This window comes from Nicotiana tomentosiformis, chromosome 7 (assembly GCF_000390325.3).
Source record: "Nicotiana tomentosiformis chromosome 7, ASM39032v3, whole genome shotgun sequence".
Classification (NCBI taxonomy): Eukaryota; Viridiplantae; Streptophyta; class Magnoliopsida; order Solanales; family Solanaceae; genus Nicotiana; species Nicotiana tomentosiformis.
In genome coordinates, this window is record NC_090818.1 from 23,584,162 (window position 1) to 23,598,754 (window position 14,593).

General features: G+C 33.6%; 1 protein-coding gene across 1 annotated transcript; it reads left to right on the forward strand.

Annotated features, from left to right (window-relative positions):
* Positions 1 to 11,021: 11,021 nt before the first annotated feature.
* On the forward strand, positions 11,022 to 13,420 carry LOC104089048 (ethylene-responsive transcription factor ERF054-like). Its single transcript, XM_009593862.4, has one exon. The coding sequence runs from the start codon at positions 11,459 to 11,461 to the stop codon at positions 12,728 to 12,730; it is 1,272 nt and encodes a 423-aa protein (XP_009592157.1). The 5' UTR covers positions 11,022 to 11,458; the 3' UTR covers positions 12,731 to 13,420.
* Positions 13,421 to 14,593: the final 1,173 nt, after the last annotated feature.

A 14,593-nucleotide genomic window follows, 5' to 3' on the forward strand; every position in this document is an offset into this window, starting at 1 on the left:
GTAAGACAGAACTATATAAGGTGTTTTTCAATAAAATAACATAAATATGAGATGAGTCATGGCATTGTACTAAAATATTCAACAATAAAGATAATAAAATCGTATAAAATAAATATTATTAATAAGCCATAATGAAAACAAACATAATTTAAAATTATGACTAATAAGTACTATTATTTACATAACTAACCACTAAAAGAAAAATAAGTTATATATTTTATCTAAACCATGGAAAAACTAAAAAATAGATATCCAACACTATTTTCATTCATACTACAATTGAATCGAATGTCTTTTATTAGCATTAGTTCTGATTTGATTTTGGTTTAGGATTTATTTTAGTTACTAACATTTATGGACTATAAACTTATTGGAGCATCCAAAAATTATAAGTCCAAGTTTGAAATAATACGTTAAAAGATAAAACTATGAAAAAACTTAAGAAATATTTATAAACTACACTACCATAAATATTTTTATGTATTAAATATATTTAAAACTTCTATACATAATGTCGGGTTGGTTTGATTTCGATTTGAATTTTCTTATTAAAACTTTACCAAACCAAATATGGTCGGATTTTTTTAAATTTTCAACACCAAATCATAGTCGGTATTTTTTTTCTCGATTTGACTCGAATTATCGGGTTGGTGCGGTTTGTCGGTTTCATTTGTACACCCTATAAGTTGTAATCGCAGAGGTGAAGCCCTCTTCTTCTGTTAGATTGGAGTATCACAATTTCATTATTTGGGGCTACTTAAATATTCAGTTAGCTCATTCAATTATTATATATGGAGACAAAACTTAGGACTGTTTTTATGTTTTTGGTAATTTATAGGAAAGTAAGAAAATTCAACTGAGCAGCGTAGTCAAAGGTATTGGGGATATCCTAATTTTTAGTCACAAAATTTGTCTATTTAACACTAATATCAAATCCACACATTTTAACTTTTCCACTGCCAAAAGGATATCAAACAATTAGAAACAATAATGCGTATCAGACAATTGCTTTGCTCAAGTTACCCGTTTGAACAATATTTGGTTAAAGCTGAAAAAAAGTTGTACTGAATACGAATTTCACATAAATTTTTTAAAATATAGTGAAGAAAAAAATATTATTTTATTTAAAATACTGCTACTTTTTTTAAATTTTTAAATTTTCTATTTTAAATATCAAATAATAAACAAACTTTTGAACAAGTACTATGACTTGCAAATATTGCATGTCAAAAGGGCTAAGCTGGTTGACAAGAATGTGCCATCAAAACTTAAATGTAAGTTTTAAAAAGTGCTTGTTAGATCAACTATGTAGTATGGGTGGGAATGTTGATCAGTTAACAACTCATATATTCAGAAGATGAAAATAGCGAAAATGAGGATGTTAGGATGAAATTGTGAGCATACTAGGAGAGATAAAATTAGGAAAGAAGATATCTCAGACAATGTGAGAGTGACCTCCATGCTGGACAAGATGCGAAAATCGATATTGAGATGGTTCGAACATGTGAAGAGAAAAGGTTCAGATGCCCCAGTGAAAAAGTGTGATAGGTTGGCTATGGTGGATCTTAGGAGAGGTAGAGATAGACCGAAGAAGTATTGGGGAGAGATGAGTACGCATGCGTGACACTTGATAGGAGGACGTGGAGGCCAAAAATTATGATAGGAGGTTAGTAGGTAGTCGTGTGTTCTTCATTTCCATACCAATAATATATATTAGTACGTGTTTTCATATTTTCCTATTCTTAGGTTTCAACTTCACCCATTGTTTCTTTCGTTTCGGTCATTTTATTATTTTAATGTTGTTATTTCTTCTTTTTTATGATTTTTACACTATCATTTTTTTTTCTCATTATTGTTATGCTTATGTGTTACTTGAACCGAGGATTTATTGGAAATAATATTTCCACTTTCACTTAATAAGAACAAGGTCCGTATACATACTATTCTCTCTAGATCGTACTAACTAAGATTGCACCGTATATATTGTTGTTGAAAGGGCTCAGCTGGACACTGGGAGATATTTGCACTGGTTAAGGTAGTTAGATATTTTGTGGACAAAGCAAAGAGAAAATTAGCTTCTTATTTGTGGTGGAGTCCCACGTGTTGATGGAACCTCAGAAAAAATAGGGAGAAAAATGATGAAGTCACCGGTTCGTGCCGATTTCCACCGCCCTCCCACAGACACCGTTTTGTTGGTTGACTTTCATGTTAAACGACTTAAGTACAAAAAAACCTGACATTTTAAAACCAATTTAAAAGTCCTTTGCCGAAAGTTAGTGATTACGTGGATATCTTAATCCCACGCCCTTCTCATCCATTTCTCTCACCTATCATTATTCTCTTCGGCTCAATTATATACTCAAAATGATTATTCAATTATCTCAAATTTTCTACTAAAGTTATTTTTCTATTGTTTATAGCAATCAGGTCACCTGACTATTTCTATAACACTTAAAAGGCCACTCAACTAAATTTTTTAAACTTTTGATTGCCAAATACCTATTTTACCCTCTAAATTATAAATATTTGTCTTATTTTTATTTTTATTTTAAATTTTTAATATTATAATCTTTTTTTTAATTTATATTATGGACTTACCTATAGAATAAATAAAATTTATTTATAAATTAAAAAATAAAAAGTATTTAAGCATATATAATGTTGGAATACTAAAATATTGAGCATAGTAAAAATAATTATTTAGAATAATTTCTTAGTAATAATAATTTTAGTATTAACAACAAAAATTCAAAAATTTATTTACAAAATTGAGAATAAAATAAAATAAAGGTTGTAAAATATATATTCCATGCACATAATATAAAAATAATTATTTAAATAAAAGTATTTTTATAATATACATTACATATTCTTGAAAATTATGCTCAATTATATTATTATTCCGACATTACATAAAAAAAAATTTATTTTTTATTTTTATTCTATAGGTAAGTCCATAATATAAATTAAAAAGAAAAAATCATAATATTAAAAAGTTAAAAAAAATAATAAGAAGATAAATCTTTATAATTTAGAAGGTAAAATAGGTATTTGGCAATCCAAAGTTTGGAAAATCTAGTTGAGTGACCTTATGAGTGTTATAGGCAGAGTTAAGTGACATTGTTGTTACAAACGAAAGAAATGTGACTTTAGTAGATAATTTGGGATAGTTGAGTGACCAGTTAAACAATGGGCTCCTCAATTATATTTGAATTCTTGAAATTACTTTCTTTGGTATATTCAGAGTTCACCTATCATAAAAGTTATTGAAATATCCCATTTCAAAAATTCTAGAAAATAACTTCATTTAAACTTCTCATGTCATTTATTTGTAATGGCAAAATTTTTTAGTAACATAAATAATATGACATGTTTAATATCATAAATTAAAAATATATATATATATTTTTAAAATATCGTGCACAATCCCTAAGTTTACACAAATTAAAACGTATGGAGTTTTTGTTTCTCATGTTTATATTGGAACCTTTTCTTTCGTAATTGAGATTAATTATGCAGCATTTTTTAAAATATTTTTCTATTACTCTTAGGGACCAGGAAAAGGGAAAGAGTGAGAATTGAATTCACACTTATTGGGTGGAGTAATCTTATTGATACTATGAGACTATAAGCCTAGGTGGTGGTACTGAGAACATAACTCGCATTAGTTCAAGTAGAGTTTTTTCTTTTTTCTCTCTTCTTCTTTTTTTGTGTATAGTTTTTTTTACCCATGCTGTGAATCTCCTTAATAGGGAGGCCTATCTGAATTACCGTTTAACTAAAAGAACGGAACATCATATGATCAGAGTGTCACGTAATTAGTTTTTAACTAAGTACACGTGCGGTATTTGACAACTCACTCACGATCTTGCATAATTTGCTCATGTTCTTGCTATGTCAAGTCAACCTTACTATATTGAAGTAAAAATACAATGAACATAGACCTAGGAACTCGAAAATGATATTTCCTCGGTCTAAATTTATATGGCGCTCTTTCCTTTTTAGTCAGTTTAAAAAAAAATATCATCTTTCTTTTTTAGAAATAATTTATCTTTAGAATTCATGTTTTATCCATAATGATAGATTTTCAACCACACAAATATTTATTTCGTTTAAACTACAAGTATCGAAAATCTTTCTTTTTTTCTTAAACTCTGTGCCAAGTCAAATACTGTTACATAAATTGGGACAGAGGGAGCAAGAGATAATTCCATGTTAAGATATGATCCTCTTGAATTTTTTTATTTATGAGGCGAACCTCGTACCTCTGAGAAGATTTAACTAAGTTTCTTAGTATTGTTTTTGGGTTTCTCCATGTTGTTTGTTTCTTATTCATATTGCTTGCATTAAAAGATGCTCTACATTTCTTTTATTTTTAATTGATTAACACGTGCATGTAAATATGTAATGCACTCCGCAGCCTAGTATGTTTCTTATAATTTCAGCTATTGTTATCTGCCATATGGAACGCATTATAAACAGCAACAGACAGCAACATCAGAACAAAATTAGAGACCAAAATGAAATGAATAAGACGCAGATTCTTTTCCATTGACAAACAAAAGGAACAAATATAAAGCTTAAGAGGGCATCTTCAATTTAATTAATTAGCCAAGTGAGAGCCGTTGGAAATTTGGAATATAGGGCCTATATATGTTTTTTTTTTTGTTAAATAACGACTCTGTTTAGTCGGCAAGGAGATAAGATTCTGCCATTGTTAATTAGGCACTTCTCCTATTTATTTCCTTTATCGTTTAATGAGCTATATTTATTAAGATTCAATATGCATAAATTAAACTTGCATAGCAATTTCCATAAGATTAATGAATTTGATATATAAAGACACAGTTAAGAGAAGTGAATGTGCAGAAATGACAAACAAAACAAATAATTAAATTTAAATGTTACTCTTAGTTTTTTTTTCAAATACTACAAAATTAGAAAGTAACAACAACAATAACCATGTCTTAATACCAAATAAGCTCGAATCGGTTGTGTGTATTCTTACTTTTTTCTTTAAACTCAATTCATATCATTAATATAAAACTAGAACGCATTCCATTAGAATAAAATAGAGAGAGAAATAAAAGAACAAAAAGGAAATAAAAACTCATATGGGATCTATTGGAAAACCATGTGTTTTCTCTAAATAGAACGAAGGTGGTGATTTTAATCAGTTAGCTTGTGGTTATTGAGCATAAAATATAGTCAAACATTATGGAATAAGAAATTTGGATTTTGATCACACTTTGTAACTTGAGATATTTTGTTTAGTCAAAACAGCCAATTGTAAGTCGCCACCTCATTCTTCGGCTAAACTATTTGCAGAAATTTTCCGTAGTGACACCACGCCCGTACTACATATTGTGTGCTCTCTCATTGGTTAATTCATATTGGAGCACTTCTAACCTCCCCGCCCTTTTCTTTCACAGTTTCTTTTTTTTTTTAAATTTCCCGCTCGGTGTCCGGTACCCGCATTAGAACCCGATTATATTCGAATTCGCACCATGTAAAGCCCAATTCGGGGAAAAACACTCCCTACTAAGAATTTTTTCATACCCAAAGCTTGAACCGAAACCTCTGATTAAGGAAAGAGCAGCCACATACGCTGCATGCATGAGAATGTGGTTCTTTCATAGTTTCACTACATGTGAATGTGGAACTAAACGACCTAGCTTAGAAAGTTCAATTTACACAAATTAATTTGAGCCAATTTTAGTTTTCAAATTTTTATGCGGTAAATTGTACAAAATTTATTCTCAATATAGGACTGTAATGACCTAACCGGTCGTTCTGAGAGTTATAGCCTCGTTTTTCCCATTTTTATTTCTTTATGTGTTGTTCAGCTGTGCTGTGTTGTATCGGGTTGGTAGGTTCGGGTCCGGAGTTATTTCGAAATGGAATGAGACACTCAATCTCTCATTTAGAAGGTTAAGTTAGAAAAGTCAACCGGATGTTGACTTGGATGTTGACTTATGAGTAAACGATCTCGGATTGGGATTTCTTTGGTTCAGATAGCTCTGTTAGGTGATTTTGGACTTTAAAGCATGTCCGGAATATAATTTGAAGGTCTGTGGTAGAATTAGGCTTGAATTGGCGAAATTAAAATTTTGGTAATTTCCGATCGGCAATGAAAAATTTGACATCAGAGTCGGAATTGAATTCCGGAGTTAGATTAGATTCGTAGTGTCATTTGTGACGTGTGTGCAAAATTTGAGGTTATTCGGACGAGATTTGATAGGTTTCGGCATCGGTTGTGGAAGTTTGAGATTTCAAGTCCATTAAGCTTGAATTGGTTTGCGATTTATGTTTTTGTTATTGTTTGATGTGATTCGAGAGCTCGATTGAGTTTGTATGGTATTTTAGGACTTGATGGTACCTTTGGTTGAGGTTTCGGAAGCCTCGGGTGTATTTCAGGGTGAGTTTTGAGCCAGTCCGGGCATTTTCGGAACTCAGGTATGGTTCTCGTGCTTTGAATTTCGCGGACCTCAGCAGAATTTCGCGGACCACATAATTCTTCCGCGGCCGCACTCCGAGGAAAAGTTCTGTATATCCGCTGGTCCGACTTTGGAAGCCTATATCGTTTGATCTACAAGGAATTTTGAGATAATTCAAAAATAAAAGTTGTAGCTCTTCGTGTCTAGTTTCCAAAAAGGTAAGGAAATAATCATTTGGACATCTGTAAAGAAAGTTATGACCAAAATACTAAAGTCAGGCAGTGCAACCACCAAAAAGTGCGACCGCACCAGTTTTTCACGACCGCAGGACCTGGGAGGCGCGACCGCGCTTGGAATTTCGCGGACCGCATAGTGGGAGTTCAGAGGGTGCATAATATAAACGGGGTTTAGGGTATTATTTCATATTTTGGACCTAGGGAGCTCGGTTTGTAGCGATTTTTCGTGGATTTTTTAAGAAATTCATCGGGATAAGTGATTCTAACTCGAATTTAGTTAATATACATGAATATATCAATGATTTCATCATCTGATTAGTACTTTGAGGTGGAAATTTGGGAAAAATTATAAAAACTTCATAAAATAAATTTTTGGGATTTGAATGTCGATTCGAAGTCGGATTTGAGTGAAACTAGTATGGTTGGACTCGTGAGTGAATGGGCGTTCATAATTTGTGAATTTTACCCGATTCCGAGTCGTAGGCTCGGGGGCCGAGTTTGAGCCAATTTCGGGTTTTTAGTCTAAATTGATAGTTTTTCTTATGGAATTCATTCAATTAGTGTATATTGATGGTATTGTACTGATTGTGAATAGATTCGGAGCATTTGGAAGCCGAGTCGAGAGACAAGAGCATCGCGGGATAAAGATTTGACCGATTTGAGATAAGTAACGATTGTAAATCTAGTCTTGAGGATATGAAACCTCGGATTTCGTATCATTTTACTATTTGAGGTGACGCACATGTTAGGTGACGGACGTATGGGCATGCACTATTGAGGATTGTGACTTGGTCCGTCCCGTAGCAATTGTAAAGTTGCATATTTTATTGAAACTATATGATACTTATGTGTTTTAGAAAGAGTTTCTGTAAATTGGGCTGAATGCCATGTTTGGGCCTTGTGCCAGTGTTATTTTGACCCTTAGGGGCCTTTTCTTACTATCCTCTCACTGTTTTCGATTGAAAATCTATACTCAATCATGGTTATACCTGTTTACTGCATAATTCAATTTTTATTACTCTGTTTTGATGCATATAAATATTATTTTGGACTGAATACCCTGTTTTACTGAGAGCCCGAGTGGCTTGAGAGGTTTATGACTGAGTGAGGCCGAGGGCCTGATTTGTGAGGATATTTATGTGATCGAGCTGCACGTCGCAGCATGTTTTGATATAGGCCGAAGGCCTGACTGATTTATGCCATAATTTGGCTTGATATAACGCTTGGGCTGAAGGAGCCCCTCCGGAGTCTGTACACACCCTCAGTGAGTGCAGGTACCTATTGAGTGCGAGTGCCGAGTGCTGAGTGACTGGGAGGCATAAGTGATAGTGAGATATGCCCGAGGAGCTGTTTACGAGTGATTGTGAGGTATGCCCGAGGGACTGTATACGAGTGACTGTGAGGTTTGCCTGAGAGGCTGTATATGAGTGATGTTTTTGCCTGATGAGCTGTTTATGATTTTATCAGTTTTGCTTACCTTGCATTGAGCCTTTGTTTGAAAACTGTTGAAAAATATCTTTAAATGATTTTACTGGAACTGGGTTTAAATGAGATATTCTGATTCAAACCCTGATTTTAAAAGCATGTGGTATTTTACTGAGATTTCATGATATGAACTTTATATGCTTATTGCTCGTCACTACTGCTCAGTCTTTATTTATTGTTGTTACTTACTGAGTTGGTGTACTCACGTTACTCCATGTACCTTGTGTGCAGATCCAGGTGTAGCTGGATACGATAGCGGTTGTTGTCTATTCCGGTTGCAGATTTTCTCGGGGATAGCTAGGTAGCTGTCTGGCGATCGCAGCCCTGCTCTTCTCCTTCTTATCTTCCTTTAGTTGTATTTAGCTATTTTTCAGACTATGTTAGTCTCGATATTGTCAGATAAATTGTAGTAGATGCTCATGACTAATGACACCCCGATGTCGGGCTTTTCTTTTCGTACTTTTGTTTTGATTTGAACTCCTTTACAAAGTTTTTTTTATTTTATGTTAGATAGCCTTGAAATTATCTTTGAAATGAAAATATCGGTTTGTTTTGGAAATGAGTCGGCTTGCCTAGTTCCACGATAGGCGCCATCACGACAGGGTTAGTTTGGGTCGTGACAAGGATGAACATAGAAAAATATATCCTATTATTTTATTCTATATGACACCATTTTAAGGAGTCAAACCCTTCGATGCTTGCTCTCAGGGCCGACTCTAACGTGATGAGGGGTAAGGCATGTGCCTTAGGCCCCCAAATTTGGGGGGCCCTATTTTTTTAAAAAGAATAGGTTTATAGGTATTTAAAAAATGATATTTAGTACTTCTTAGTGCAAAATTAGAGTTTTTAATATAAAAAAAAATAGAGCTCTTTAGGTACGTAAATAAAGTAATAATTTGACATATTTAAAAATGGATAGATGAATAGTTTTCGCAACGTTTCAGTTTTACTCCTTCATTAGATAATGTATATAAAAATTCACCCTCCCTTTCTTAATATGTCCAACTCAATCTTTCTTTTCTCCAATCTCTTTATATTTCAGAAACCCCTATATATTTTCTGTCTTTGTCTTTAATATTCTTACTTACCTTCTTTCTCCAATATTTCATTGCTCACTTTCTTTCTACAAGATTTCATTAGCTCCACTGTTCAACAATACTTTTAAGCTTCCAACTATTCTATCCTTTTATTGTTCTATAAACTATTATCTAATATCAACAATATCTCAAGAAAAATTAAATGAGCTGAATATATTATCAATTGAATAAAGATAATTAGAAAAAATCGATTATAAAAAAGATTATTAATAATTTTGTGTTTCAAAAAGTTAGAAGAATATATTTTCAAATAAAACGTATATTATAATCATCTTTTAAAAATTTAGGCCCCATATTAAACTTTGGCCTTAGGCCCCGCATATCCTTAAGCCGCCCCTGCTTGCTATATATTCAAATATTTTTTGCCTGTTAAAATTGTGACTTATAAATTTCATGTGTAGTTCCTTCTTTCCATTTCATATATGCTCTAAATGTTTAAATAGTAATTATTATAGAATTATAAATTATAGTCTTACATAAAATTATAAATTAAATTATTTGATCCTAGTATTGTAAAGGGATGCAAGAGAAAAACTATCAAACATTGTGGTGAAATGGATGATTCTTCCACTCTTGACTAAAGGTCCCGTGTTCAAGCCCTGGAATGAAAAAAATTTAGGTAGAGAGTGGTTCTAGATTACTAGGGGTCTCTAATTTAGATTCCGAGATTGAATGAGAAAAAAGAAGGGCAAGTTACACATTTGGTCGATCGACATAAAATAATTACATTTGTTAGGATCGAAAAATCAGGTTTCATGCGCAAGCTATTAAAGGAACACTTGAACGACGATAAATTAAATAACAGAAGAGAAATATATCAAAAGAGACACAAATATTTAACGTGGTTCGGTCAATTAACCTACATCTACGGCAGAGACCAGCAATTCACTATATAAAAGAGAGTACAAAATATCGAGAGAACAACCCCACGAAGAGGCAAACACAAGTGACATACTAATACAATAAACAAGATTATCAAACCACATATGGCTACATTATGGATGCTGCTGAATAACAAGGAAGGATCCTCAATTTATAGAAGTGAAAACAATTTCCTCCAAGAAAATAGATTAGCCAAATATGGAATATTTACAATTTCCTTCTATAAGAAGGAAAATGCAATTATGGTAAATATGTTGCCCTTTCCTTTAAGAGATACGAAAGCCAATACTTCCTCCATTCCAATTTATGTGAACCTATTTGACTGGGTACACAGTTTAAGAAAAAATGAAGACTTTTGAAATTTGTGGTCCTAAACAAGTCAAAAAGGGCCTCAGAGTATTTGTGTGGTTATAAAAGCTTCTTATTAAGGGTAGAATTGTAAGTTAAGTTAAATTGTTTTCAAATTTAGAAATGAGTCATTCTTTTTGGAACGGACCAAAAAGAAAATATGTTCACATAAACTGGAACGGAGGTAGTATATGATAAGAAAATTAGGACAAACACCTAACAATTCTCCCCTTGTCAAATATACATTAATATATGTATAACTAGAAATAAAAATATTTTGTCAGCAATTATTTAGAGAGCGATAATTTTACATTAAAAAAAAAAATAGAAAGGGGATATAGTGGAAGGAACACAGTTGAAGAAGGTTGGAGTGGAAGCAACGGAAATAGAAAAAGAAGAAGCCGCGTGGGTCCAAATAAGCTGCCACAGCCCACAGACCAAACTTAAGAGTTGGATTTGGATGTTTCTAAACTCCTTTCAAATCCTTTTCATTCGTCCCCCCACTCTCTTATATTTATTCTCATTTCCCCTGCCTCTCCCTTTCTCTCACAAATCTAAAAATCAACTTCCCCTCCTCTCCCCTTCTTTTACTTGCTAATCCACACCTTCATTTTCACACTGCCAATACCTACAACAATTTACCAAGTTGGATTTTTCTTCTCTCTTTACTCGACGCCGCTCGCTCTCTCTCTCTCCGAAAAATATCTCTTGCCTGCATTTTGGGATGGTTTGTTCACCAATTCAGCTCTTTCTTTCCTCTGTTTTCTCTTAGTTTTACCATATCTAATTAAAATTCAGACCACTTTTTTTATATTTTCGACCAAATTAAGATCTTGGTTTTGATTAGATACCTCTTTTACGGATTGGGTTTTTCAAACCATCTCTAATTATATTCAAGAGTTGAGTTCATTCACTGTGAACTCAAGAGAGCGAGTGGCAAAATCGTGCTATTTCTACAATTGAATATTTGACAATGGCTACATCAGAGGATTATGGTAAATCAACAACAGCTATTACAGAAGAAATGGATTGTGATAAAGGCAGGGATTTTGATGATAATACCTTTGAAAGGCAACAAAGGAGGCCAGTTTTTGAAGAAGCTTCCATTTCCCAACGGCGTTTCAAGAAAATCAAAAGTCCCGAACGCCAACACTATTCTCAATCCTCTTCTTCTTCTTCTTCTTACTCTCAGCAACCGCTTTCACAATCCTCCGTTCCTTATAATAATCCCATATCCATGTCATTTCCTCCTCTTCCGTCGTCGTCAAAGCATGTTTTTCCTTTTTCTTTTGACGGAACACAACAGTCAATAGAAAATTTATATCAAATGAGACCAAACACAACGCCTCTGTTTCGTCCGCAGAATCAAAATCAGCAGCAAATGATCTCATTTTCACCTCAACAATGTCCTTACCCTCCGTATTTTGCAGGGGAGTTAGGACAACCACAGAATCAGCAGCAACTGTTGCAGTATTGGAATGAAACGCTAAATTTAAGTCCGAGGGGGAGAATGATGATGATGAGCAGATTAGGGCAAGATAACAAGGGTTTGTTTAGGCCACAGTTACAACCTATTAATACGACGAAGCTATACAGAGGAGTGAGACAGAGACATTGGGGTAAATGGGTTGCTGAAATTCGTCTTCCTCGAAATAGGACTCGTCTTTGGCTTGGTACTTTTGATACAGCTGAAGATGCAGCTATGGCTTATGATCGCGAGGCGTTTAAGCTTAGAGGAGAAAATGCTAAGCTCAATTTCCCTGAACTGTTTCTTGGTAAAGACAGAGAGGGACCATCGATAGAAACTATTGAATCAACTCATACAAAGCAGCCTGATCAAGAATCAGAAAGCCTTCCGCTGGAACCTTTAAATATTGAGTTACTGCCTCCGCCTCCGCCACCGCAGCCACCACCTGAAGTTGATAATCAAGACGAGGACTCTGGAATGGGATCGAGCGAGGTGACTGCTTGTGATGAAGTTCAAGTTCAAGGTGTATCATTACAATCAACTGAATTGGTATGGGGTGAAAATGAAATGGCTGAGGCTTGGTTTAATGCAATACCAGCAGGTTGGGGTCCAGGAAGTCCAGTTTGGGATGATTTAGACGCAAATAATAACTTCATTTTTCCTCCTAATTTTCACTTTGGGAATGTCCATTCTCATAATTCTGATCCTCATAATCAGCATATTCATGATAATACTGATCCATCTTCACCTTCTTGTCCTATGAGACCTTTCTTTTGAAAAGGTTAATTCCACACTTCTCATGCATTTGCCTATTAGGATATTTAGGTGTTTTCCTTCTCCTCTCTTGTCCTTATCCGTCTCACGTGTTGGCCATAGGAGATCTGTTTTTAAATGATCTCCTCGGATTCATTCACCGGTTGAATATTTCTGGCCAAACCAGTGATTTCATATTGCATCTCTTTTCATCTGGTTGCAGTTTTTAACCTGCAATAGCACAGCCTTTTAACCCTTTACTTCCCTTGCATTTGGCTTTAGTGATTCTCTTTTGGACCCTATTCCACTTGATCCACCTTAGTTTAGTTGTCATGTCTGCGAAATGGCTGCATATTTAAGGCCGTTCTTGCGGTGACAATTTTACTTGTTTCCTTCTTCATACACAAGTATCACATTTTGTAAGATCATATGTTAGTATCATCAGTATTTAGTTGGTCATGTCCTTATATTTTCGCATTGGCAGTGTTTGATTTAGTGTAATAGTTTTGTTTTCTTTGAGTAGTTTGCCTTAGTACCAATGTCAAGAGAGAGTTTTTTGATCTACTCTTGACGGTCCCTCCATCACGAGCTTAATTTTTGATTTGCGAGGATGGAGAAAATAGCTAGAAGTGTCTGTATATATTTGATCTTCACTTCAGATCTATACTATGTTGTAATTTGTTGTTGTTATTTATTGAAAGTATTACTTTAGCATTTCCTCTTCTGATTGATTTTTCATTTGTTGGAATCTAGTGTACAAGAAAAGTATTATGTAACAAGCAAAAACATGCTGTCCTGCAAAAGGGTGTAAAAATAATGCTGCTCAACATATTCAAGAAACGGCCATAAAAATCTAGGTTCATGCATGGCATTAGCAAAACATCACTTTTGTTTTGTTTCCTTTCCTGTTCTTCTATAAATTATGATGGTGATGGAAACACTTTCAATATGCTTAGTAGATTTGGTACCACGTTTTTTCACGACCAATATCATTAGTAAATGTGATGGTTAGTTAGTAGCCTGTCTTGGACACACAACGTGACTCTTCCTTGTTCAGATTTCTGTCTACTCCATACAGTTTTAGATGTCTGTCTTTCATTTCCCAATAACTTGGTAGGCGTTTGGATTTAAGTAATATTTGGAGTTAAGTTGAAAAATGATATTTGAAATTTAAAATTATGTTTGGACATGCATTTCACTTGAAAAAATATACAGTTTTGTAAGTAGAGAAAAAAGTTTTTTTAAATATTTTTTGAAAAACTCATTTTCTAAAAATTTCCAAAAACTTGCAAAATTTCATGGACATATTTGAAAAAAAAATTCAAAAAAAAAGAAGATATTTTTTAATGAACAAGTTCTAGTTTGATATGGACTTTGCAGCAACAACAGCAACATATCCAGTGTAGTCTCACACGTGGGTCTAAGGGGAATATCAATATGCTTTTTTTAAGAAAGCTCAAATCTTTTTCCAGGAAATTATACCAAATGACTTTGGAAATGGACGGTCTTGATTTTTTGACCCCCGCTTTCCTCATGAGCACACTTGTTAAATTTGAAGTACTATCCACGGAACAACAGGGTTAAAACATCAATAGTGGTGTGTCCTATTTGTGCAAATCACCCTTCTTCTTTTGGGAGTTTAGATAGCTAGCTCTTACATTTAATAAATTGTACGAAAAGGCAGATCCAACATATAAGTAATTGATATATAGCCATAACTTTTTTATATTTTAATGTATTTAATTTTTATTTTAAAAAGATTAAAAACCTAAAATTTTTAACGTTAAACCTCGTCCCATTATGAATAAAACGCTTTATCCTACGCCTATGCCTATCTACTTCTCTAAATCTTAAATCCAACCCCGTTGATAAACATCACTCAAGCAT